The 26,748-nt window shown below is 39.8% G+C and overlaps 1 protein-coding gene across 1 annotated transcript in view; it reads left to right on the top strand.

Moving 5' to 3' along the window:
* The window catches only part of LOC146402779 (uncharacterized), a 118,784-nt gene that overhangs the window by 84,784 nt on the left and 7,252 nt on the right, over positions 1 to 26,748 (top strand). The window contains exon 3 of the mRNA XM_084964410.1: positions 11,415 to 11,516. Coding sequence (XP_084820536.1) covers positions 11,508 to 11,516 — 9 coding nt within the window. The 5' untranslated portion in view covers positions 11,415 to 11,507. The remainder of the gene's footprint in view (positions 1 to 11,414; positions 11,517 to 26,748) is intronic.

The raw sequence follows: 26,748 nt of genomic DNA, 5'->3' as shown, positions 1-26,748 counted from the left end.
ACTTTATGCCAGGCACTTCCCTAAGCTCTTTACATGTATTAATATAGTTAAAGCTCGTAAAAACTCTGAGATATTATTGTACTAATTTTATGTTTGAGAAACTAAAACACACAGAGGTTAAGAAACTTACCCAAAGTTGTACAGAAAAGAACTTATTTAGGTAATAGAACAGGGATTGCATTCAGGGAGTGTGAGTTTGGTATCTGGACCTTTAGTCACCATGCTATCTTGCCCTCTGGCCTGCAAATATGGAAAAATGCTAATATTTGATAGAGTATATGAGGTCTTCAAGAATTATATTACATTGTAATAATTTTATTATTTGGTAAACATTTTCATTTGAAAAAAGTATATAAATACTTTAAAAGAATTGTATTTATAAGAATAAATCATTCATTCCATCCAATTACAACCATTTTAATCTAATAATATTAATAATAATAGTAATGACAATAAATGATTTTATATCTTCTCCTACTTTGTAAGCATTCTTTCTTTTTTTTTTGGTCTCTAAAATATTCCTAAGCAGAATTTCTTAAAAATAGGACTCAATAGTACCACTATGTGGAAACCAAAATTGACTATTATTTCTTCATGAAGGGAAGCCATTATGCTATTTATGTATTTATATTATCTTAATCACTACCATGACATTTGGAATTCTCTGCAGGAATGTGTAAGAGTAGCTGCGAGGGGACTTTTGTGCTCAGGGAATTATAAACACATTCAATAATAGAGAAAGAAAAACAAGGAAATGGCCATATACCTTAGTTTGTAATATGTTTGTTTTCCCTATACCAGAAGCTAATGCACAGTATCCTTGGGCTCTTAAAAGCATTTAAAAATAAAAATTCTGTCCTGTTTACATGAGATCTTTTTGGATCTAAACAATCCTGAATTTGTCGATGGGGTCTGAGTCTTAAAGTGTGGAAATGACCTGGCCCAGGTAGACGTTTTAGGTCCCCAGCAGATCCCTAAAGGCAAAAGGAAAGAGTTTGGGGTGAAAATCAGACAATTACTGGAACTTACAAAAACATTGTGAATAAGTCAGATTTGCCTCTAGGTCTGCCATCGATTGTCTCCCCAGAAGCCAAAGAAATCTACTTCGGGAGTTCCCGTCATGGCGCAGTGGTTGGCGAATCCGACTAGGAACCATGAGGTTGCGGGTTCGGTCCCTGCCCTTGCTCAGTGGGTTAACGATCCGGCGTTGCCGTGAACTGTGGTGTAGGTTGCAGACGCGGCTCGGATCCCGCGTTGCTGTGGCTCTGGCGTGGGCCGGTGGCTACAGCTCCGATTAGACCCCTAGCCTGGGAACCTCCATGTGCCGCGGAAGCGGCCCAAGAAATAACAACAACAACAAAAAAGACAAAAAGACAAAAAAAAAAAAAAAAAAAAAAAAAGAAATCTACTTCGTTTTTTTTTCCTTTTCACCAGGCCTGTGGCATGTGCAAGTTCTAGGACAAGGAATGGAACCCATGCCACGCCAGTAATAATGCTGATTCCTTAACCCCCTGAGCCACCAGGGAACTGCAAACAAATCTATTCTTTTTTTTTTTTTTTCTTTTTAGGGCCACACCCGCGGCGGACGGAGGTTCCCAGGATAGGGCCCCAGTTGGAACTGTAGCCACTGGCCTACACCACAGCCACAGTAATACCAGATCAGAGCTGCATCTGCAACCTACACCACAGCTCATGGTAACACAGATCCTTAACCCTCTGAGCGAGACCAGGGATCGAACCCATATCCTCATGGATGCTAGTCGGGTTTGTTAACCTCTGAGCTGCAGTGAGAACTCCCAATATGCTTAAAGAACCTTTTTCTAGATTAGCCATCAACAGGTCTGTGTCTAAGGAACACGATTTTATTCTTCTTTTTTTTTTTTCTTTTTTTTTTTAGGGCCACATATGCAGTACATGGAAGTTCCCAGGCTAGGGGTCAAATGGGAGCTGCAGCTGCAGGCCTACACCACAGCCACAGCAACTCAGAATCTGAGCTGCATCTGCAACCTAAGCCACAACTTGGGGCAACACCAGATCCTTAACCCCCCTGAGCAAGGCTGGGATAGAACCTGTGTCCACATGATTAATAGTCAGGTTCTTAACCCTCTGAGCCACAATGGGAACTCTATTTTTTTTTTTTTTTGACCCAAAACCTAAGTCCATAATCCTAAATTCTAGCCTCAAGAGCCAAAGAATAAAGCAGCAGTGACAAGAGAAGTGATAGTGCCACGCTGGGGGAGGGAGGGGAGTTGGTAGGACCCCTAGTCCTCCCATAGTCTACTTGTACCTCCTTCCCCCACCGTATGTGCCAGTGTGAGGTTGACCATGAATTCTATCCTATATGATTGGATGAAGACTTAATGGGAGAAACCAGCAATGATAGCAAAGCAAGCAATGCTGCAGATCTACATGCAAATCAGAGGAAGGCAAGGCTCTGCAGGTTAAACATGGTGTGATGCTGTTCCTACCTCCGCAGAAGGAAAGCACTTCCCGAAATTTTCAGTTCCTGAGCCTTATTTGCGTGTTTTGAGAATAGAATAAATGTGACATGCTTTTGATTTATGTCACTGAACTTTTGCCGAATTGAACAGCATTAGTGTGACAGCTTACACGTAGCTGCTATTTTCATGATGTCCTTATTTTTTGATAGCAAAAAGTACTTGCTTCTCATTCCCATGTAAAGTGTGAGTAAAGGCAACTCTAGAATACATTATTATTTTATTGATATGGTAAATATGACCCATGTGAAAACATGGGAACTGTTCTGACATGCTGATTAAAGGTAAAACCATAGACCCTTCTTCTCACCAGATTGCCACCCTAAATTCATCCCAGTAGCCTTTGGAACATATCTGACACCCAAAGCAGGTCCTATTTCCCTACCCTTTTCCTCTGTACAACAAAGAGATTTCCAGTAACAATCATGAAATAATTATTTGGAGTACATTTCTCATATGTGCTAAAATTTTTTACTTATAGACTTAAAATAATACACTTCACAGTTTGCATTTATCCTTTCACTGGTTTACATTTTACACAGGCATGCTATTGGGTGGCAGAAATTTCCTCTTCTACCCGCCTTCAGTTCTTAGGGCTGCACTAATTCTAAAATTGACGCAAGATAGATGAACAGGAGAAAAGGGAATACATTTTAATTTATGCACATGAAGGTCTCTTAGAACATGGACTTAAGAGATGGCCAAAGCAGGCAGTTTTAATATTTTTTTTAGACAAAGAAATGAGACATTTGTGAAGAATTGCCAGGACAAAGAAACCTGGGCATTGGGTGCTCAATTAGTGAAGACTCTAAACAGAGTCTGGGCTTGAGGTAGTAAATTAAAGAAGTAAGAAGGTCTGCTTATTTAGGCTTCTCAGCCCGAACTCTCTGTGCCTGTGCAGAGTGTCCTTCTTAAATAATTTTAATTCAGAATAATCAATATTCCACTGGGGCACATTTTGGGGAGGCCTGCCCTGCCAACAATGGTCCCATAGAATGATAGAACTGAAATAACTCTAGATCCAGCTCTTCTTTATAACCCTCTCTGGGCTAGCAGGTTTGATTCAAGTCTACTGTTTAAATGCAGAAATATGTAAAGTACTAGGAGGCTGGAGCCAGGAGCCTGAACTAAATGCAGGCAGCTAAATCCCCACAAAGGGCAGGATGGAAGCAAAGGTTCCACAAATCAATCTCAACGCAGAATGCAATGTTCACGAAAGGATAAGTAATAAAAACATGGAGAGCACCACAGTAATTATTGAGTAGTCCAACAAAAGAATTTTTTCAGAGAGGAGTTTTTAGCACTAGCATTATTTAGAATTGTTGCCATGGGGTGATAGGACAAAAAAAAAAAAAAAAGGAAGGAAGGCCAACTTTTGGTCCATTTTATTATTGTTTTTAAATTTCCTATAGCCAGTTCACCTGGTTCTTGCCAGCAGGTGGGTGAACTGCTCCCACTGCGCCAGCCTTGGGAAGCCACGGGGCCACTCTGAGTAAAAATTCTGGAGCCGGGGCAACCCTTCTGAAAGCCAGAGGACTGGACATCCATCACTGACCGTGGAAATGTGTCACAAGTGGCCACGTTGTCACTCTGGCTTTCACGCCCCATCTCTTTATTCACCCTCCCATCTTCCTAAGAGAAGTGCATGAAAATGGAATTGCCAGGCTTGTGGCGAAGTAACCTCCCAAACCGATCCTTTTCCGGTGAAGGGAGAAAAAGGATATTCCTGGCGCCAGGTCAGGTGATGAGAGCAACCTGGAATGAGGGTGGGAAAGTTCTGTGCGAGAATTGTTCCTCCAGAAGCAACATGGCTAGAAGTGGAGCCTTTCTGATTTCCTCTCTGGCTGGCAGTTTGTGGTTGATGAAGGAACCCACAGCTCGTCTCTCCAGTAAGTTATTGTCTGAAAGTCTGACAGTTTAAAGCGGATAGAAACTGTGCTATGTGGAAAGGGGCTAACATTTATTGAGCACCTACTGTGTGTATCTGCACTCTACTCACTTTATCTCCTCTAAACCTCCTAGACATCATTTCTATTCTATGTTATAAATGTTTTGGGAGTTCCCTGGTGGCCTAGTAGTTTAGGATCCAGCATTATCACTGCTGTGGCTCAGGTTCGATCCCTGATCCCTGGCCCAGGAACTTCTGCATGCTGCAGGCGTAGAAAAAAAAAAAAGAAAGAAAAAAAAAAATAAAAAGGTGTTGAAGGTTAGGACAGGCAAGTTACACATAGCGCTAATGTAAACAGTGGAGAAAATGAACTTCTGTTAAGGATTTATTTCTTATATGCTAGGCACTGAGCAACTTGCTTTAAATACATTTGCAAAAAGCCTTGCAAAATATGTATTATTATTATTCGCAGACTATAGAGGATGAAACTTGGCTCAGAGTTTATGATACTCAAACTGAGTTCATCCCACATTAATGTAAAATAAGCCAGGAAGATTCAAACCCAAAACTATCTACATGCCCCTCATAAAACCTGCTTAATTTACTACAATAGGCCTTTTCCTGTGGAAGAAAGCACTGGCCCAAGGCACGAAAAATAAATCAGGCCAGACCTAATGAAAGTCAAGTTCAGAGTCTGAAATAAATTTAATAAATCCTGTGTCCTGATTATAAGAATTGGTGTCTACAGGAAAATTTGATGAATGCTGGCTGCAGACAAATGCTTTTGCTAAACCAGTTCCATAAATGGACTGGAACCGGGCAGGCGTGTTTAGAAGAGAAAGAATGATGTTGACAAAGCGACAAGGACCCATGCAATGATCACATCCGTGCTCTAGTTTGGTGCTCCCGGAAGCAAGCACAGACTGGAAGATTCCAGCTCTTTGGGAGGTGATCCAGGCCATACCTGTAGGAGGGGGGCAAGTGGGGGAGGGGAAGAGAGGCAACACTTGAAGGGCCACTTTGATTTTCCCCCTGGCTGACACTTTGTGGTTGATGAAATAAATAGAAAAAATGCGTGAAGCCCATGGTTATGTGTTTACTGTTGAAACTCCTTCCTCATAAAGTGGGTCCATTTATCCAAGGCAATATTCTGGGCGAACCCATGTTACCTACCACACCATCGTTCTGTGAACTCTCAGAAAGCCATGCTGGATGGGGCACAGTGGAGAGGAAAGAAGAGCTCACACCCAGAATATCTGTCAGTTCAGATAAGCATGAATTGCTACCCTCCAGGGTGTCAAGGGCCCCTGTGTAGTGTGTTCAACCTCCAAAATTGAAGGGGCTTCTCAAATACTGGGGTCCTTTCCTTGTCGTAGGAGATGCGATATATAACACTTGCCTTTGGACCCCAGACAACTGGACCTCTAAAAACTTCACTGTATCAGCTGCCTCTTATTGCCTAATCCAAGGGTTTACCTTCTAATCTTCAGCATGAATGTTTCTTAACAAGGCACCCGCAGGGCTTGCACCTTCCTGCTCCCCAGGTTGAATTAACACACTGTCTTCAGTATTGTGGCCCAGCATGATGTTGAAGCAATATCCAGACTATCAAGTTCCTTTTGGACCCCACCATTTAAGAGAGCAGGAGAGTTCACAAAACTCTGGGACGAGACCTTCCCTGCAGTGTCATCCTATATGAATGCAAACTTCTGGTTGTCCTTCCTGGAAGGGACTGAAAGATGATTCGTTCTATAGAGACAGCACCTCTGGCATTAGAGCTGAGATTGGGATTCATACTTGGTTGAGTTTACAACACTCTTTTGCTGCACCTGTTTTTATCAAAAGTGGAAGTTCTTGTTGTGGCTCAGTGGGTTAAGGGCCTGAGATTGTCTCTGGGAGGGTTCCATCCCTGGCCTTGCTCAGTGGGTTAAGGATGTTGTGTTGCTTCAAGCGGCATTGCAGATTCAGCCTGGATCCAGCATCATTGTGGCTGTGGTGTAGACCTCAGCTGAGACTCTGATTCAACCTCTAGCCTGAGAACTTTGATATGCCACACGTGTGGCCCTAAAAAGAAAGAAAAAAAAAAAAAGAGTGAGACTGATGAATTAAGTAGGAATATGGTGGATGAAGATCCTTTAAGTCTTTGAGCATGGCTCTGATCTCTGTCCTTTCCTCCAGGGCACAGCTTGGCTTCCATGTCCTCTTTTGGCCTGGAGGGAGGCTTCCCCTTGGCCTTTCCCATCATGATTAACTCTCACCTCACAGGTCAGAGAGTGAGTCTTAGATTTCTTCCATCTGCTAAGTATACCAAATTCAATTATGCACTCAGGGCAAAGGAAATGACTGGAGGTGGGGGGGGGGGGGTCTGTGGACACATTAGACCCCCCTGTGAGACAGATCGGGACCGGAATCCATTGACCATCTGCCTTCTGTACGACTCCTCCCAACCCTGCCTGTCCCAACCAAAGGGGCCATGGAGGTATTCTGGATCCCTGGTATTGGTTTCATTCAATTGTTGTCTCCAAGAGCCTGAAAAAAATTTGAGTTATTTCCTTTGACCTTGTGTTTCGGTACCATGGACGTGGTGGCAGGTCCCTTTGAGAAAGAGTTGGGAGACATTGCTCCTGATGCCTCTTGTGACACTTCAGAGTTTTTCCTAAAGGAAACTGGCCTTCCCACTCAATTGGTCTGAGAACTGGCAAGGTCTGGAAACTGGGCAAAGAATCCACATTTTTCATTTCTGTAGCTGAATTCCCCCACTCTGAGCCCTTTTGGTTAAGCAGCACTCTTATTGGCTGACCTTGCCCCTTGGAATACCAGGGTCCGTGAGCCGTTGCTTCAGATCCCTGCTGTTCAGAGCCCTGGCTGCCATTCCAGCCCTGCTGCCACTTCCAGAATTCCATTCCCCTCACCTCTGATAGTGAAGTGCAACTACCTGGCTTCTGCTATTCCAAAATCCTTCCACCTCCCGTGACACTAGGAAGCCCAATTGGTTCCCTATCATCAACACCGGCTGATGGAACATTGTCAGATTTAGCAAAACAACAAAACACACACACACAAAGGATGCCCAGTTCAATTTGAATTTCAGCTAAACAATGAATAATTTCTTGGCAAAATTATGCCCCCAAATATTGCCTTCTGAATTTTATCTGGCAGCCCTACTTACAGAGAACTAGTGAAAACTTTACTTGCTTTAAAGAAAGGAGGAGTTCCCTTTGTGGCTTAGTGGTCATGAAACTGACTAGTATCCATGAGGATGTGGGTTCGATCCCTGGCCTCGCTCAGTGGGTTAAGGATCCTGAGTTGCTATGACTGTGGCGTAGGCCAGTAGCTGCAGCTCTAATTCAACCCCCAGCCTGGGAACTTCCATATGCCACAGGTGCAGCCCTAAAAAGAAAAAAGGAAAGGAAGGACAGAAGGAAAGAAGGGAGTGCCGTCAGTGCCTCCCAATATATGTGGGCAAGTTGGTGGGCTCTCTGGTCTTATGTAATATTGGCTCTAGCAGGACCAGCTCTCTGAGCCTTTTGACCCTTCCTCAATACTTTGCCAAGGAAGTTTGGGCATTTCAACCTTGTTTATTGTTTGCCATAGTTTTTCCCAAGCTGGAAGGAGACATTAGCAGGATAGATATTCTCACCAGGATGTTAAATCTTCAGTCCTGGGGGTGCATCCCCATGACAGTAAACTCCCCCTTAGCCTTAGATTCCATCCATCACCGTAGTCCAGCATCCTCAAGGTCCCTTCCCAGACACGTTCTCCTGGTTCATCCTGATACATTTTAGCCAGATCCTATGGCTTATTCAATAAATAATCCCTTTTCTCCCATAGTAGGCCAGGCTCTGATGTAGCCCCAATTATTGGTTCAGAAGCAGAGGGGGAAGTGGGAGCAGATCTTGAAGAAGATTAGTATCATCGGGAGTTCCCTTCATGACTCAGCAGTTAAAGAACCCGAGTAGGATCCATGGGCATGTGGGTTCCATCCCTGGCCTTGCTCAATGGGTTAAGGATCTGGTGTTGCCATGAGCTGTGATGTAGGTCACAGACGCAGCTCAGATCCTGTGTTGCTGTGGCTGTGGCATAAGCTGGCAGCTGTAGCTCCCATTCAACCCCTAGCCTGAGAACTTCCATATGCCGCAGATGTGGCCCTAAAAAACAAACAAACAAACCAAAAAAGATAGTGTCATCATGGGAATCATCTGCCCAAGGTGGGACTTTGCAGGGAAGGCTGCTATTTTCTAGCAAGAGGGGATGTGCCGCTTCTCCCAGTCCAGGGCGTACAGGGGGATCAGGAGTTCTATGTCCTCAAGGACATCCTCCAAATATCTCCATCCCGGTCCCAAGCTTTCAGTCGTTCCCTTTCAGAGATCTGATGTTACTGTAGAAAGCCATGAATCGAGCGTCCTGTGTGACACTACTATTCTTACTATCACATCCTGGCCTGATTTTTCAGCAAAACTACCCTCCAGTTTTGAGGGCCCCTTTTAACACTGCCGTAAAGACTTTCTGGATCTCTTCATGCCTTGAGATGGAAGTTGGGTGTACCTACAGCTTCCCTTACTACTTCATTGACACTTAGCAATAATCAGCTAATGCCACGGTCTTTAATTATCACTGACCCTTCTGCTCTCAGAATGCCAGAGGTATTTCATCAGCCAGTACATCTCTTTGGAACTGTATCTCATTCTACAGCTGAAGTCTTGGTAATAGTGATGCTATGATGCATCAGAAGTGATCACCTCACTCTCCAACTTCAAGTACCAATTCTCTTAATTTAGATTCCTCCAGAAGCATATCCTGACATGAGGATAATTATTTCACAGTTTCAAATATATTCTTCCAGAGATTATATTAAACATAAAGGTATATTCTACCTCCCTCCTATTTGTACAGCAATGATAAAAATATATTTTATGTATTATATATTTTATTATTCATAAACATATATTTAGGTTATATATTTATATATCGTTATTTTCTATCCATTTTTTCTACCTAATGATATGGTTGTTATCTTTTCATATCAGTATGTAAGCATATCAGCTGCATGGTAATCCAACAGATAGTTGGAAAATAGTGTATTTAAGTTACTAAGAATAGGTATTTAGATAGTTTTCCATCATTTGTTATAACAAAAATTCTTCTGGGAATAACTTTAAAGACAACTCTTTTCACATATGTGAAAGTATCATCATGGGAATCACATGTGTGAGTATTTATAAAACAAGTTTCTAGCAGTTCTCTGGTGGCTCAGTGGGTTAAGGATCTGGCATTATCACTGCTTTGGCTTAGGTCACTGCTGTTCCATGGGTTCATTCCCTGGCCTAGGAACCTCCACATGCCATGGGCGTGGCCAAAAGATAAGAAAAGTAAATAAATAAATAAAATTTCTAAAAGTAGAATTGCGGGGTCAGTGACAGCATGTGTTTTCAATTTGGTAACTATTGCTAAATTGTGCTTCTAAAAGAGTTTTACGGAATAAAATCTCTCTAAATATTTGAATTTTCTATTATTCCCCCCCTGTATCTGTAGGGAAATCTTAAATTCTTTAAATTGGTGGGATAGTTGAGCTAACACATCTAGAAAATATCCTTAGTCTGTAAAATACTCAATGACATTTTGAAATTATCAGTGGCATTTTTATGCTAAAGAACTGTCCAAGGCAAAGTTAAAATAATTTAGTTGCTACTGTGCATAAATCATTGATAAGACCCTTGGGAAAAACAATTCTATTTTTAGAGGATGGATATGGAAAAATTTGACAGCTTTTTCTTAAAAACAAAAGAAGACCATTTTGGCATGTCTTTTCTGACAGATCATGTGATAATTTGGTGGGATAAAATCCTCACATTTTGAACCACACCAGAAATAAATACTGCGATTGGTAACAATTCTGAACAGACTCATTGCTTCATCAGGATTTGAGTTTAACAACAATAGCAACAAATCAGCTGCTGTTTTGTTGTTACCAAAGAATTATTTTCCATCAACTTAATAAGCATTCCAGAGACTTTTTTTGTGATATTGTTGACATCAATGTCAGAATCTATCAAAAAGCAGGTGGCAAAAGGAAACTTTTGACTGCATTTTCTTTTGACTGAAACTTCTTTTGGAAAAAGGAAATTAATTTTTTACACTCTCCTCAGGCTGAAAAGATAGTCTATAGCACGCACACCAAAATCCTTCTTTTTCCACCTGCAAGATTGATTAATCTATAGCATAAAAAATGTAAATCTTTGAGGATCTTGTCACTTTTATGGTCTGTAGAAGATGAATTCAAGCAGGATTTCAATATTGCTTGGGCCTCTGGCCCCAAAATAATATAGTCGTGTCACCAGGGGAAAGTCTGCAGGAACGGGCTGTGCTGTAATAGTTTACGGATTCATAAAGAGTATTGATCAAGCTTCGTCTCCTGTAGTTCTAAATAGAGTATTAAAGGATTTTATCTTCTAGACTAGAGCAGCCCAATAACGCTAAGCATGGCAATGAACAAACACAAGAAAATCAAATACAACCAACAAACACAAAAGCATCTGGCTCTATGTTTAACTCAACCGTCATCAAGTTAATGGTGCAGTCATGTAAAGCTTCTCCTTTTAATTAAATAATTAACCCTTTTCTGATGGACAGCTTTATGCTTGGCCACACTGGCTGTTGGTAGAAGCAGAGCTGGCAGGCATGCCATGGCAGAATGATTTGTACAGCTTTGACAAGATTCCAGAAAGCCACGTACCCACTTCCTTTCTGGTTAGACTCTTCTGTCCATTCCTCTTCATTTTTGCTGGTGGGTTGGGTGTTGAAATATGGGTATCAACATGGCAGTGGTGCTGACATTTCAACCTGGTTCCAATTCTCCAATTCAAAGATTGAGACGACTCTGGACTCTTATGTTCTGAAACAGTCACAATAATGTTTAATTTTTACTTATTTTTCTGAAATTGTAACCATGGACTTTTTGCCGTTGACTCCAAAGTTCACTGCATTGCTAAGATTTTATTTCTTTTTGTTGACTCTCCTTTCTGTTTTAGATTCTTTTGCGGATATTTTCTTTGGCTAGGAAGAGATCCAAATCAGAATGCTACAATTCTTTCACCATTTTGTGACAAGAAAATTGCAACTATATGACGGAGGTATTTCATATCAAGCAATATTTGTACTATTGGCAATGAGTATAAATTCTGTAAAAAAAAATGTATAATATGAGTTACAGTAAAAATCCAGAAGTCTCTGATCCTCTTGATGTGGAATAAAATATAAAGACATCTACGTGCAACACATAACCCCTAACATCTATTTACAAAGATGTGTTTCCTCACATGAAGATGAGCTTGCAGTAGAGGGACGATGCTATATATTTTCTTCCTTTTGGAGGGTTTGATGAGTGGGGGAAGTCTCGGGTACTGGGAATTCTCCAGAAAGGGAACATCTCCTTCATTGTTTTGTCAGTCGAAAACCTAAAACCTAATTACTAAAAATGTTACTTGCATTTTTGCAACACTTACTATTCCATAGTGGTTAATGGGAATTTAAATGTCTCTCTAATTAAATTGGGAAAACAACTAATCTTCATTATAGATGAATTTCTGAAAGAGGCTTTCAACAGAGCGTAGGGTCAGTTAGTGACAGCTTGTTTACTCACATAGACGACAGAGATGTCATTTTTTTCTGTAGTCATTTTATGGTAGATTTGGGTTATGTTTTTTTTATCTTATTCTTGATGAAACCAGGCTTTTTCCAGGGTCCACATGAGAGAATAATTTCCAACTATACTGAGCTCAGAGATTATCTTTTATCTTAAATGTATAAATTTCTCATCAAATAATGCATACATTTTAAACGGAAAAATCAGTATCACCTCAAGAACTAAATCCTTCATTCTTAAAGACATACTCTGAACTTTAGGTAAACAATAAATTAATAACGCCCATACCTCTACTAATGTAAAAAAGTACCATAAAGCTGCTTAAGCAGTGCAATAACGTGGTGTATAGAGTCTGTAGAAAAAATTTGCTTCTTTCAATAAGTTTTCTATCATTTCTATGAAATGAATATTCTTCAATAGACAGCTTGTGAGTTCTAGATTGCACACACATTATATAATATGAGATATAACGATATAACCTGGATTAAGTTTCCTTTGCTGTAAAATAATAAAGTTAAACTAGAGAAGGGTTCCTTTTTTTTTTTTTTTTTTTTTTTTTTTTTTTTTTTTTTAAGTTCATGGCTGCACTTATGACATATGGAAGTTGCCAGGCCAGGGGTAGAATCGGGGCTGCAGCTGCTGGCCTATACCACAGCCACAGCAACACTGGATCCAAGTTGCATCTGTAACCTATACCACAGTTCAAGGCAAACACTGTATCCTTAACCCGCTGAGTGAGGTCAGGGATTGAACCCACACATCCTCACAGAGACTGTCAGGTTCTTAACCCATTGAGCCACAACAAGAACCCCAACCTAGAGGTTTTTCCAAGACTCCTCTAATTCTATGACTAGTCTCATCATAAGAACATTTGATCTTATGCTTTATGGTCCAGAAATCTGTCTAGGATCTCAGAGTAAGTGTGGCTGTGTTCCTACTCACCTTTTGGCCTTCCGAGGCAAATTTAATGAGGTCTAGGTCAGATCACTAGTTTCCACAGGGGAATAAATCCATGGTTCCACTGGAAATCTGGCTTTAGGAGGTTCTGGATTTCCTCATGCTTCAGAAGACATCTGTACAAGGCACAGACAAGGAGCAATCCAGGGCCCTAGGCAAACATTCTCAAGCCAGGCCTCTGACTTTTTATATCTCTCCTTTTTTTTTTTTTTTGTCTTGTGCCTTTTCTATGGCTGCTCCTGTGGCATATGGAGGTTCCCAAGCTAGGAGTCTAATTGGAGCTGTAGCCCTGGCCTACACCAGAGAAAGGGCAACAACTGCTGGCCACAGCCACAGCAACATGGGAGCCGAGCCACGTCTGCGACCTATACCGCAGCTCACGGCAATGCCAGATCCTTAACCCACTGAGCAAGGCCAAGGATCAAACCTGCAACCTCAAGGTTCCTAGTCAAGATTCGTTAACCACTGCGCCACAACGGGAACTCCTGTATCTCTCCTTTGACAGGCAGTGAATGTTCTTGGAGGGAAAGGTAGGGAGTTATGCTTATAATTCATTGGCTGGCCATTGCTTCTTTTGCAATGTAATCACTAGTAGTGCACAGGAAAAAAAGTGCCCATCAATGAATATCAAGAACATGTCCAAAACTCTTGTAATCTCTTGCTTCCAGGAAATGCAATCTTTTGCTTCTAGGAAGTGCTATGAAGTGACAGCAGAATCTCTGCTAAGTGGCTAAAAATTCCAATGACTTCTTCTCCTTGCTTTATTTTTTATTGTTTTGCTTTTTAGAGCCATACCCATGGCATATGGAAGTTTCCAGGCTACAGGTGGAATTGGAGCCACAACTGCTGGCCACAGCCACAGCAACATGGGATCTGAGCCGCATCCGTGACCGACACCACAGCTCATGGCAATGCCAGATCCCCTGCCCACTGAACAAGGCCAGGAATCGGGTCGAACCCACATCCACATGGTTACTAGTTGGATTCGTTTCTGCTGAGCCATGGCAGGAACTCCCCCAACAACTTCTTTGATCTGCTGATCATTTTGATATTTTAGATATTTTAATTTATTCTACCTGTTTGGTTACATTTCTCTGGCTTAATCATTAGGATTTGTTTAATTCCATGGTCAGTTACTAATTTTATTACTCAAGTTTCTGAGAAACATAGACCCTTTGGCCTGAGTAAGACATCACATCCTTGTCAACATATTTGGATTTCTCTGGAATTCACTTACGGATAGAGAGTTCCTTTTGCTTCATCCAACTTCATGACTAGTACATGCTAAACCACGTTATGGGAAATATATATCATTCTGTGTGCTTGTCCTCACGATAGCTAAAGGGAAATATTTGATATGGTATTCAAATGGCCTTGTTGGTAATTACTGTGATTTAATAGTAACTTTGATGGAAAGATTAACTTACTTTTCCTTTTCTGGACTATTTTCTTTTAATAATTGACCAAGTCCACATTGCTGCAGATAACCTCAACCTGACTTTAGCTTCTCCTTTTTACATATCTGAATGAATCACTCTTTTACTGTTTAGTTTGGAAAATGAAGGAAACACAAAGCCTTTTACTCTCAATTTGTTTCTTTTGCATCAGAAAATTGGTGTTTGGTAGATACCGCAAATAAATAAAAGTGAAAACAAAAATAATACATATACGTGAAAATTAAACTTTAAATATCTAAATAAAATTATAGAGCATTAGAATATAAATCTAAAATGACAATTCTAGCAGAATTTTGCAATTGTTTATTCTATTTAATAATTTTAGAAAATAGTCATGTAAGATAAATAAATTTGTTTAGAATGCAGTCTATACCACAGTGAGAATAGAGAGGGTTGAGGGCCCACAAAATATCTTACTCCCTTCCAAAAGTGGAAAAGAGATCTAACTTAGAAGAGTTGCATAGGATAAACTGAAAGATAACTAGCTTAAAATATAAAATATTTCAGCTTATATAATCAGGGGGAAAATATCTAAGGCTGAAGAATGGTCAATACCATTCAATGGGTTATCAAAATCCTGAGGCATTTGCTCTGATACTTTATATACATGCCAGCCTTTGTCAGTCAGCAAACTTCTGTCAATAAATAGATTACAGTGAGAGAGAGAGAGAGAGAGAGAAAATAGCAAAGTTTTGTTTACTTTCTTTATTCTACTTTCTGGCTTTACTCAAATTTTACTTTTATTGTTTCATAAAACATCCTTCCTTAACTTCCTCCTGCCTTCACCTGTTTCACCTGCGCATGACACATAGCACTCCTATAACTTGTCCTAAAATCCTGCAGCCCTGCTTTGAAATAAAAGATGGACAGACATAGGGAGACACAAAGAGATACTGATTTTCTAAAACACTATATGGGGACTATATAAATGAGTTTTAAGTATTTGATATAGGGATAAATCATTTGAAGAAATATGTAAAATACTAAAGTAAGTATTTTGTTTTTATCATCTTAGCTTTAAAAAGTTTTTCTTTCTCTCTCCAAAACTAAAAGCTCAATTGCCTTGAGGAAGCCTATGAGAGAAAGAGAAGAAGTAAGTTTGTCCTTGGCAATGACTTCACGATTCCCATTTAATAGTAATAGCATAAAAAGAATTTAGCTTCTTAAGGGAACAAGCCATGCATTCCTATACTTTGAGGATGAGTGTGGGATTTTTTATGCACCATTCAGAGAAACATGTCACTTCTTTTAAGATGTAAAGGTGTTTTATGGTGTGTGCCTGAGCCCTAACAATATCCAAAGTATTCAAAACAAGGAGAAGGTCAAGGCAATAGATAACCAATTAGCTGGGTTTTTCTTAGATGCCTACTCTGTGCTATGTTAATTTCCATAAGAGCTCTCTCTGAGATAGTCAGCAAAGTTCTAATTTTCAGAGTACAGGGCTAAAGCTTTCTCTAATTTCACATTTTTCATTAAACCATGCTGCTTTCCTAAGTAAGAAAAACTTCTGCATATGCAGAGGGATAAGGCAAAATATACCTGCCAGACCCAGACAGGGGAAAGGGCGCCTTCCGAGACCATTTTGCCAGGAAGGCACGTAGATATATGTCCCCTCTGAGGGGCTGTGTCTCTGCTGGAAACGAGGCTTGGGCTCCTTGAGGTCAAACAGCATTACCTTGTGAGAGATACTTGCCGGAAATTCTATAAACACATTAAAAGAAATTGCTGTTAGAAATTCAGTTTGAACTATGGACCACATGATTTGCTCTCCAGCTGTATTAAACATAGTATCAGAGCCAGATCTCAGAAGGCAAATAGGAAGATGCTTCAGCACATGGGAATAGGTTGCTAATATATAGATGAGGAGACATGGGAAACAACGATCTAGTATGCATAAGTATATCTATCACTCATGACGAGGATTAATTGGCAAAAGACATTGCTGGAGCTTAATCAATGATATTAATCCATCTAGAAAAAAAGGGATGAGTCAGTAGAAGAAGGTTGTATGCCTCAAATTCAGGAGGAAATTATAGTGGTGATAGATGAGGGAAGGGGGAAAGAGAAAGTCTGAAAATTTGTATCCTAGTCTTTCATAATGACCGAGGAAAGAGGGCATCGTGATAAACTGGAGCCCATGATTTAGGCTATTTGTCAGGTGATGTCTTTCTGATAAATCAGCTCTCTCAGCATGGTACTGCACTAGCCACTGAGAGACTTAGTATGTAAATAAACCACTTTGCTTCTTTCCATAGTTCGTAAACAACCTCCTGAAAATAATAGGAATTACCTTGTATGCCTTCCTAGCTTTCCGTCTTATTCTGTCTGAGCAGCTATATTTCTTGTTGCAGATAAACACAGTTACATTTGAGTTTGTATGTGCACACTCTCTTATCAACTCTGGATGCGTTAAAGAGAATAAAATTTCTGGGTGCAAGCTCTGGATCAGTACAGCTATGATGGTGGTTGCAAATAATGTCATTCTGAAAGGAGCAATCTGACTTTTTATGTTTAGTATATGAAGGATGATTTATATATATATATATATATATATATATACATACACATATATTTTTTCAGACCAACATTGATCTTCCTCATGTATAATCGTATGTGTCTTTGAAGCTCAGCCATCATCTATACCACATAACCAGTCTGTACCAAATAGCACCAGTATATACCTCCCTTTATCCCTTCTAATCACTGCCTCTTCCTGACCCTCCAGACATTTGGTTTCCACTCATAGCCATCCTTTCTGCTGTAGCCAGCCTAGTGCTCCTTGGATAAGAATGAGGCAAAACCAGTGATCCAGGATCAGTTTAAGGTACATAAAAACTTTGCTTTACAAATGTAACTAAGCAGTCCAAAAATTGGAGTTCAGAAATGTAATGAGTTGCCCTGGCTACCTGATGTAGAGTGAAGAAATAGCCAGGTCAGAGAAGCCACAGCCTTAGGTTTGCTGGCTTTGGGGCTGCAAGGAGAGAGGAGAGAGCAAGCCAGCACTTACTTGCTCTGCATCAAGGAAAGTGGGCACTGAAGTGCTCTGATTCCCAGCACGTCCATAGAACAGCTGTGGCATGACTTGCCACTGCATCCATCCAACAGTCACTTCATTTCTGAAGTGCAAGAAATAAAAGTATAGTCTGAGATTCTCCTGTGGTTCCTACGTAAGTCTCAGCCAGAGAGTGTCCATTCAGATGAGGGTAGGCTGGACTCCTCTTTCTACAGTTGGAGCCCAAGTTGGGAGAAAGTAACTCCATTGGCACCTCCAGGGTTGAATTAACATTAACACCAGTGTGTCCCAATTTTCTGTTTTTCTGGAAGTTAATACAATACATAGTAACCCTGACTACCAACTAAACAATAGAAATGCACTTATCCCAAGCAGGAAAATGGCATGTATTACCCACACTGCAATTGTCAATCATGCTGCCTAAAGAATGGGATCTCATAAGTGGTCAAAAAAACAAATGACCTCTGATTCACCATTTTTTTTCCTTTTTATGGCTGCACCTATGGCATATGGAAGTTCCCAGGCCAGGGATCAAATCAAATTGGAACTGCAGCTGCCGGCCTACGCCACAGCCACAGCAACACCGGATGGGACCCGCATCCATGACCTATACCGCAGCTTGCAGCAACACCAGATACTTAACCCACTGAGCAAGGCCAAGGATCAAACCCACATCCTCATGGACACCATGTTGGGTTCTTAACCCACTGAGCCACAACAGAACTCCTGATTCACCTTTTAAATTTCCTGTTTTAATGGCCATTCAGCTGTTTCATATCTGCCATTCGCTGTGCAAATTTTTAGTCCCTCTGTGGTTTGTGATAAGCAGAATTCTAAAATAGCTCACAAGATTCCCAGTCCCTGGTATACACACACCATGCCCCTAATTGGAACCTATTCATGGAACCCTAATTGAGGTGATGCTGAGAAAGGGATTTTGCAGATGTAATTAGCTCCAAAATCAGTTGACCAGCAGATAAAAAGATTATCTAGGTGGACCCGACTACTCTCATGAGCCCTTTAAATGTGTCTCCAGAGGTCAGTTAGAGAAAGAGAAGTGAGAAAGATTTGACATGTGCTACGAAATCAACATGGAAGAGTGTCTCTGATGCTGACTTTAGAGATGAAGGGGACCACAAGCAAGAAATGTGCGTAGCCTCTAGGAACCGTGAATGGCCCCCATTTGAGAGGCAACCAAGAAATGGGGATCTCAGCCTTACGACCACAAGGCACTGAATTCTGCCAATGGGAGCTGACTCTGAGCTCCAACTGAGAATGAAGGCTGGCCAACACCTTGGTATCAGCCTCCAGGACACTGAGCAGAGAAACTGCCCAGATGAGCCAGGCTCAGATTTCTGTCCGACAGAATCGTCAATAATGGGTATCGTACCAAGCTGGTAAATTTTGTAAAAATTTATTACATAGCAATAGAATACAGTTAAACCATTTCTTGCCTACCAGTTTATCATGTAGATCCTATAGTTTGCCTTCCAGTTTACTTTTTTAAACTGTTGCTGGGAATTGAGATCAGAATTGAATTCTACAACTTGGAAGACAGTAGTAGAGAATGTGAGGAGCATATCCAGGTCCACAGCATTTCCATTTAGGACCTTCTTGCCTTTATAATGGTTCCTGAAGACTTCATTTTTAAAGGCAAGAGAAATCATCACCTAGTCTATTCTTCAAAAATAAAATATAAACCAAATTTTTAATATATTAAATAGATTAAAAACTTGATCTGAAAGCTTTGGTGAAATGATTAGTTCATCATATAGCTAGGCTATTAGTTATAAATACTGGGCATATATATTTTTTTCATTGTTAAACTATATATTTCCTTTTCTAAAATACATAGTATATTGACTACCATTCTATATATGTGTATATTTGGGGTTAAACTTAAGCACATAAGTTGTCAGTGGTATGTTAATTTATTATACAATATTATTTATTGTTGAAATGATTCAATTCAAAAGGGAATATTTTAGATACTAATTAGATGAAGGCATATATGGGGAAAACTGATATTACCAAGAAGTGACAATAATGAGCTAGTACTCCCAGGATATGACTATTTAAGGCATAAATGTTCCTGGATAAAAGAAAAAAAAATAATGTCAAGAAAAATAAATGGTTTTCTCTACTAGTGTACAGAAAAAATATTAGTCACCAGTATATTATGATAGTAAAAAGTAGAAGAATAATATCACCAAGAACACAACATGTTATCCACCGATTAAACCTCTTTAGGGACAAATGAACACCCAAAGATGACCTATGATAAACTTAAGAGAGAAAAAATGTGGGAGAAAACATAATAACCACCTGCAAACATTTAAACATTAAACCGGAAATGGAGCTGTATCTCATTCCATGCCAGCTACAACTAAAAGATTATAAGAATTTACAAAGGATCATTTTAACTTAATCTTATATGTAAGTCCTCAGTAGATCTAGTCTCTTTGGGATTTTAGGACAATTAATAACTCGATGTAGATTTTCTTAGTCAAAATAAATTTATAATTCTGGTCAAATTTAAGTGGTTGTTAAAAGTCTTTATAGCTGTCATATCTTAAACATCTTTAAAATTTTTATTTCCCTAAACACATTCTTCCTTAAAAAAGAGTAAAAAATATTTATGAGAATATTTTATGTTCCTAATAACTCCTTTGGATATTTCTGAAACTAGAGCTATTTTTTTTTAAGTCACCAAGGTGATAATCAGTGAAAAAACTTAGAAATTTAGTAAATCCTATCCCTATGTCCAAAAAAAGATAATATATTTCTTTGTGCCAAGCACTACTATCACAATCGTTATCAAAAGAGAACATAGTATCTTACTCAGAGTTTAATGCACACTGGACTGCCTAAAAAATAGATAAAGGAAAACAAATTTATGGGCTCAGGATCATAAAGATAGCATTTACAAGAATTTTTCATTTGTTTTAAAATCTGTGAAGACCTTTTAAGTTCCCTAGTGGAATACCATACCAACCACAAGAGGCTGTTGCAAATTATTAATTTTTTTTAATGTTAAGTGATGTGATTTTATTCTTGTTTAAGACTAGCATGATAAAGCAAAGTTGCAAACATAACTAAAGGTATATTACTTTTAAAGGCAGATGGTTAATTCATCCAGCAAATATTTATTTTGGGCCAACTAATCAACAGGCCCTGTTCAAATTGCTATGAAAACTGTAACATCAGTCTTCCAAGAACTCTCTAATAATGCTTATCTCAGTGATCATAAAAAGCTTGACTGAAATTCTTGAAAGGTTGTGATAAGTTTAAAGTTCAACTTTTACTGATATGCAGAGCTATGTATATTCAGAAGTTCAGTTTGATGTAGTACTGCCTGCGCTGCCACTGGCACATTTCCTGTAGATAACATCTCTCTATTCTCTCTTCTTTCCCCCTTCCCCACTGTTAAGGCTTTTGTTCAGGCCACTCTCAAGTCTTGCCTCACTGGCTTCTCTGCTTCCAGCCTTGAGCATTTTCCACAGTCTACCAGCATGAGCTTTCTGAAGTGTTATTCCCTTGCTTATTACCTCATTCTCCCCATTACTTTTGGAATAATGTTCAGATTCCTTAAAACAACACACAAGACCCCCCACTAAATTGGCAGCCTGTATTCCTCACTCCACTATAGCCCCACTGGGCTACTTTCTCTCCTACAAACACACCATGTTCTTTCTCATCCTGGACATCCTCAGATATGTTTTCTTTCTTTTTTTTATTTATTTTATTTTTTTATTTTTTATTTTTTTTAATTTTCCCACAGTACAGCAAGGGGATCCAGTTATCCTTACACGTATACATTACATTTACTTTTTTTTCCCCACCCGTTGTTCTGTTGCAACATGAGTATCTAGACATAGTTCTCAATGCTACTCAGCAGGATCTCCTTGTAAATCTATTCTAAGTTGTGTCTGATAAGCCCAAGCTCCCGATCCCTCCCACTCCCTCCCTCTCCCATTAGGCAGCCACAAGTCTATTTTCCAAGTTTTCTTTCTTTATTTCTCTTTCCCTTTCTTTCTTTCTTTCTTTCTTTTTTTTTTTTTTTTTTGCTTTTAATAGCTGCACCCATGGCATATGGAAGTTCCCAGGCTAGGGGTAGAACTGGAGCTGAGCTATGTTTTCTTATGACAAAAACGTCCTCCTTTCCCAATTCCCCCTCTTTGTTCCCCATCCTCCTTCTTCAGATATGAATTTAGTTGCCACTTCTGGAATGTTCCCTGATGCTCCCTGACCACTCTCCCAGTGTTAGGTGGCCCTTTAGTCTTCTCTAGCATTTCTTACCAACATGGCCACTTCCCTTTGTCCTCCTCCAACATTCATTCAATTCCTTGAGACCCCACGCTGTCATCTCCCACACCAAACGTGGTGCCAGGAGCACTTAGACACCCAATAAAGATGTTTAAGAAGAGAAATGAATGATTGAATCAATTCTTCAGGGTGGGACTCTGCTTTCTTATCTACTAAATAACATGATTGCACTGGAAATAGATTTATTCTTTGGGACTCTGTCTAGGTACAGAGGAATCCAGATAGGATGGCATATTAACAGGGTACATTGGAGAAACTTTAATAAGCAGATGATTTGCAAAGATGTGGGCAGCTTTTAAAAATCATCTGGGAAGAGAATAGTACCCCAGGGCTAGTGGAGGCATTGAAAGGGTATGGAATTAGCGCTTTTTAGGCCTTGTTAGGAGAAGGAAGGGAGTGGTCCTAGAGTCCAGAAGGTAGAGGGTTGGGTTCAGAAGACCTTTGGAAGAATATTTCACTGTCCCCTTGATCCCTGGAAGGGAGGGAGTTGAGGGTTTCAGGCTCTTCTCCGCTCTAGCCTCTTGCTCTCTGACCTGTGCCGAAGCCAGAGGATAAGGGGATTTGAAGCTGCAGTCTACTCAGAGCAGTATGGGGAGGTAAACTTTGGATGGGGAGGGGCAAAGAAAAAATACCCACCTCAGTGATCTAATATTTTGAGAGTTGGCAAATAAATAAATGCTCAAACCACACATCAGGATAGCAGACTGTTACAAGGGTAACATTCTGCCAGGTGGGAACAAGCCTTGTAATCAGTAAATTTCAAATTACTGATTAAATCATTAAATAATAAAAATTATTATAATCATCTGCCCTTCTACCAATATGGTCAAAATTACTTGTCTCATATATTCCTTTTCCACCTTGCATGTTTCTAATCTTTTCACTCCTTATCTAAATACCACATGATAATATAATTCCATCACCTTTGAAGTCACTTTCCTTGAACATATTAATATATTCTGGAAGCTGTTGGGAATGTTCCTTGTTAACTCTGTTTATTGCTATCACTAGGCTTGGGAAAAAGAAAAAGGGCTTTAGACTCACAGATATGGAGAACAGACTTACGGTTGCCAAGGGGGTGGGTAGGGCAGGGAAGGATTGGGAGTTTAGGATTAGCAGAGGCAAATTATTATATATAGAGGATGGATAAACAACAAGGTCCTACTGTATAGCCTAGGGAATTATATTCAGTATCCTGTGATAAACCATAATGGAAAAGGATATGACTAAGAAAAAAAAAAATATATATATATATATGGGGTGTGTGTGTGTGTGTGTGTGTGTGTGTGTGTGTATAACTGAATTATTTTGTTGTACAAAAGAAAACACAACATTGTAGGTCAACTGTACTGCAATAAAATTCAAAAATAAATAAAAATAAAATTTCTGAACTGTTTATCACTTAGAAAATGCTGGAGGGAGTTCCTGTCGTGGCGCAGTGGTTAACGAATCCAACTAGGAACCATGAGGTTGCGGGTTCGGTCCCTGGCCTTGCTCAGTGGGTTAACGATCCGGCGTTGCCGTGAGCTGTGGTGTAGGTCGCAGACGCGGCTCGGATCCCGCGTTGCTGTGGCTCTGGCGTAGGCCGGTGGCTACAGCTCCGATTCAACCCCTAGCCTGGGAACCTCCATATGCCGCGGGAGCGGCCCAAGAAATAGCAACAACAGCAACAACAACAACAACAGACAAAAAGACAAAAAGACAAAAAAAAAAAAAAAAAAGAAAGAAAATGCTGGAAAAATATAGAGCTTGTGAAATTGTAAAACAACAACAATAGCAACAACAAATAACCTTGAAACTGTTGCTATGCTCTGTCATGATGGAAAGAAAAAAGAGAGTCTCTAGGTATTGCAGATTTAATTTAAACTAGTATAAGATGGAGTTCCTGTTGTGGTGCAACAGAATTAGTGGCAGCTTGGAGCCCAGGACACAGTTTTGGTCCCTGGTCTGGCACAGTGGGTTAAGGATCTGGTGTTGCCGCTACGGCTCAGGTCACAACTGCAGCTCGGATCCGATCCCTGGCCTGGGATCTCCATATGTCATGGGGTGGCCAAAAAAGAAAAAAGAAACTAGTTTAACAAATTATGGATGTTCAGAGGGATAGACTCTAGGATTTTGCAAGTCTACATTGCATGAAAGTTGTGAGATTCTAGGTTGAGTAGGGCTGGGTGAGATTCAATCTGCATAAGTAAAAATTTTACCACTTTTAACTTTCAAATTTCTTACCCTTTTTTATGGGCTGAATTATATCCCCCCCCTCCGCCCCGCCCCAGGACTTCAGAATGTGACTGTATTTGGAGATAGGGACTTAAAAGAGGTAATTACACTGAAATGAAGTCATTAGGGTGAGCCCTATTCCAGTATGACTGGTAGCTGTTTTAAGAGATGATTAGGATAGAGACAGGTACAGAGTAAGACGATGTGAAGATACAGGGAGAAGACAGTCATCTACAAGCCAAGGAGAGAGGCCTTAGAAGAAACCAACCCTGCTGACACCTTGAACTTGGACTCCTAGCCTCCAGAATTGTGAGACACTATATATCTGTTGTTTAAGCCACCTAGCCTGTGGTTACAGTAGCTCTAACTAATCCCCCCACCCCCATCACCTCTCTTGCAACTTTAAGCTGACACATTTCCTATATAACTCTAGGAGGCATTTTCTCTCATGAATTATGTCACCTCTAAGGGTTTTGGACAGCCCAACTATTTTATAACATGATTAAAACTACCGCAAAATAGTGGAAAAAGATCCCAAATACCAGGAATACAGCCAACATTCTTCAGGTGATGAGCTAGGGCCTGCTGTTTCCTGTCATCATAGAGTCTGTGGGATCCAGTTCGTGGGTGTGCAGCTCCAGCTGGGTGCTTTTCTTTAACAAATAGGAAAACCAAGCAAGTCTCAGAGTTGCTATTGTTTAAAGGTGTAAAAGCCCAAAGAGGTCCACGATTTTAGTGGGAATGCCGATGATAACAATTCAAAGAGGCCTGGGGAAATCTCCCCTCTCCAGATCCTTTATTCCAATCAAAGATCCATTTATAATCACATGCAAAACCTACCAGAATTAATTATGACTGATCCTAAATTTAATCATACACCTGTAGGGTGATTTCTGATTTTTGTGAAAGATGCAAGCTAGACACAAAAATAATTGACCTGCTCTGTTGTGTGTGCATGTGTCATAGACATAAGGGTTCCTCATGTCCTGATTAATAAACTATTACCGCATACCTAAAGATAGGCTCACATAGAGAAGATTCTTCAAATTATTCCATTGGAAAAGGTATTTCAATCCATGAAACAATAATGCAAGCTCTTAATTAATTCAAACTGCTGTTTACATTCACTATCAAGGAATATAAATCTGACTATTCTTAAAACTTTTGGGCAGCTACCCACCACCCATTTAAAAAAGAGTGAATGCCTTATTATGTCCACAATATTTCCATGAACTTAGCCCTCTGACTTCTTTAGCCTCAGCTCATGAAGACTCATCTTGCCACCCACAGCCCACTTGGCTTTCTTTCTGTTTCCTAAACACATCAAATGCTTTCTCATCTTGGAACTTCTGCAAATTCTGATCCTTCTGCCTGGAACACTGTTCTCTAGGCTTTTGGCTTAGTTTTCTCCTCATCTCTAAGGACTCAGCTCAAACATTACCTTCTTTCCTGAACTTCTACCTCAGTACCCGTTTCCTCCTATTGATTATCCTATAACCCTGGTTATTTCCTTCATAGACATTTTCAGTCTTACAGACCACGTTTATTTATTTTGTATACTTGCTTAGTATCCCTTTTTTTCACTAGAGTGTAAATAGCATAAAAGGAGTGCTCTTATTTTTCCTATTTACATGCCAATCCCAAGAGGCAACTGCAGACATGAGAGATGCCCAGTAAATATAATAAGTGGATAAAATATATAGTTTCCATATATTGACTATTTAATCTTATGTGGTCCTTGATGCTGTCAATCTTAGCCCATGTTCCTTAAAATATTCTTCAATGTTTAAAATTTTGAAGACCACTTAAATAATTCTAGATTATTTGATCTTTTCTATAAATCTTAAATTTAATGATTCTGTCAATGAATAAATCATGCCTGCCGATAATACACCAGGCATTATACTTGGCACTTGAGATGACTGTGTAGTTTTCCTCCCAATTCTCTTTCCATTTTTCATAGTTCTCTGAGATGATGGAGCTCAGAACTATTGAAACAACTGAGAAGAATCTTCCCAGGATTTGCTGACCCTCAACATTTTTACCAATAAATTAGAGATGGTTATATCAAGCCTCCGCACATCTAATACTGTTGGTATTGTGGCTCTGTTTTCATTAATTTATATTCCTAGCAACTCTTTGTATTTATACAGTGGGTAAAAGTCATAAGTGATGATGCCACATCCTATTTAGTCCTCTATTTTATTTTCCTGCAGACAAGAAATATATGGCAGGAAGGAGATGGTTTGAGGAAAATCATTTTTTTTCTCATGCAAGTACAATTCAAATTTTAAAACAAATGTTTAAAAGAGGCCAGTTTAATCTGCTGAAGTGACAGACTACCTAAGGTAGGTAATGGTATCTATAAATATTTACTACTTCTTTCCATCAGTAGACATGTTTTGAAGAAAAGGAGAAAGTAGTAGAAACACTGGGCTTCTCCTTTCTTCCCTAACTTGATGCTTTTTCACTGCTTTGTAAGATCATTTCTTTGCTGCTCTCTGCTCATCCTATAAGCTCTAGCTATTCTGTGTTCACCACCTATGATAAGGAATACCGTTTTATTGCAGTTAATCCAAAAGATGATTTTAAAGTTTACTCATAGCTAGGGAGTGCCTGTCAAACATTATTTTTACACAGTAATTCCTGGCATTTTACCACATTTAGAATGAAGTCATCAAGTTGGGCCATATTGTTTCTATGCCTTTTTTTTTTTTTTTTTTTTGGTCTCTTTATGGCCACACACATGG

This window comes from Sus scrofa, chromosome 6, assembly GCF_054392235.1.
Source record: "Sus scrofa isolate SSC_HxYL_T2T_F1_AM1 chromosome 6, Sscrofa_HxYL_maternal_Yorkshire_Landrace_v2.0, whole genome shotgun sequence".
Taxonomy (NCBI): domain Eukaryota; kingdom Metazoa; phylum Chordata; class Mammalia; order Artiodactyla; family Suidae; genus Sus; species Sus scrofa.
Note: the sequence above shows the minus strand (reverse complement) of the source record. Positions and strands in the feature narration are given on the sequence as shown.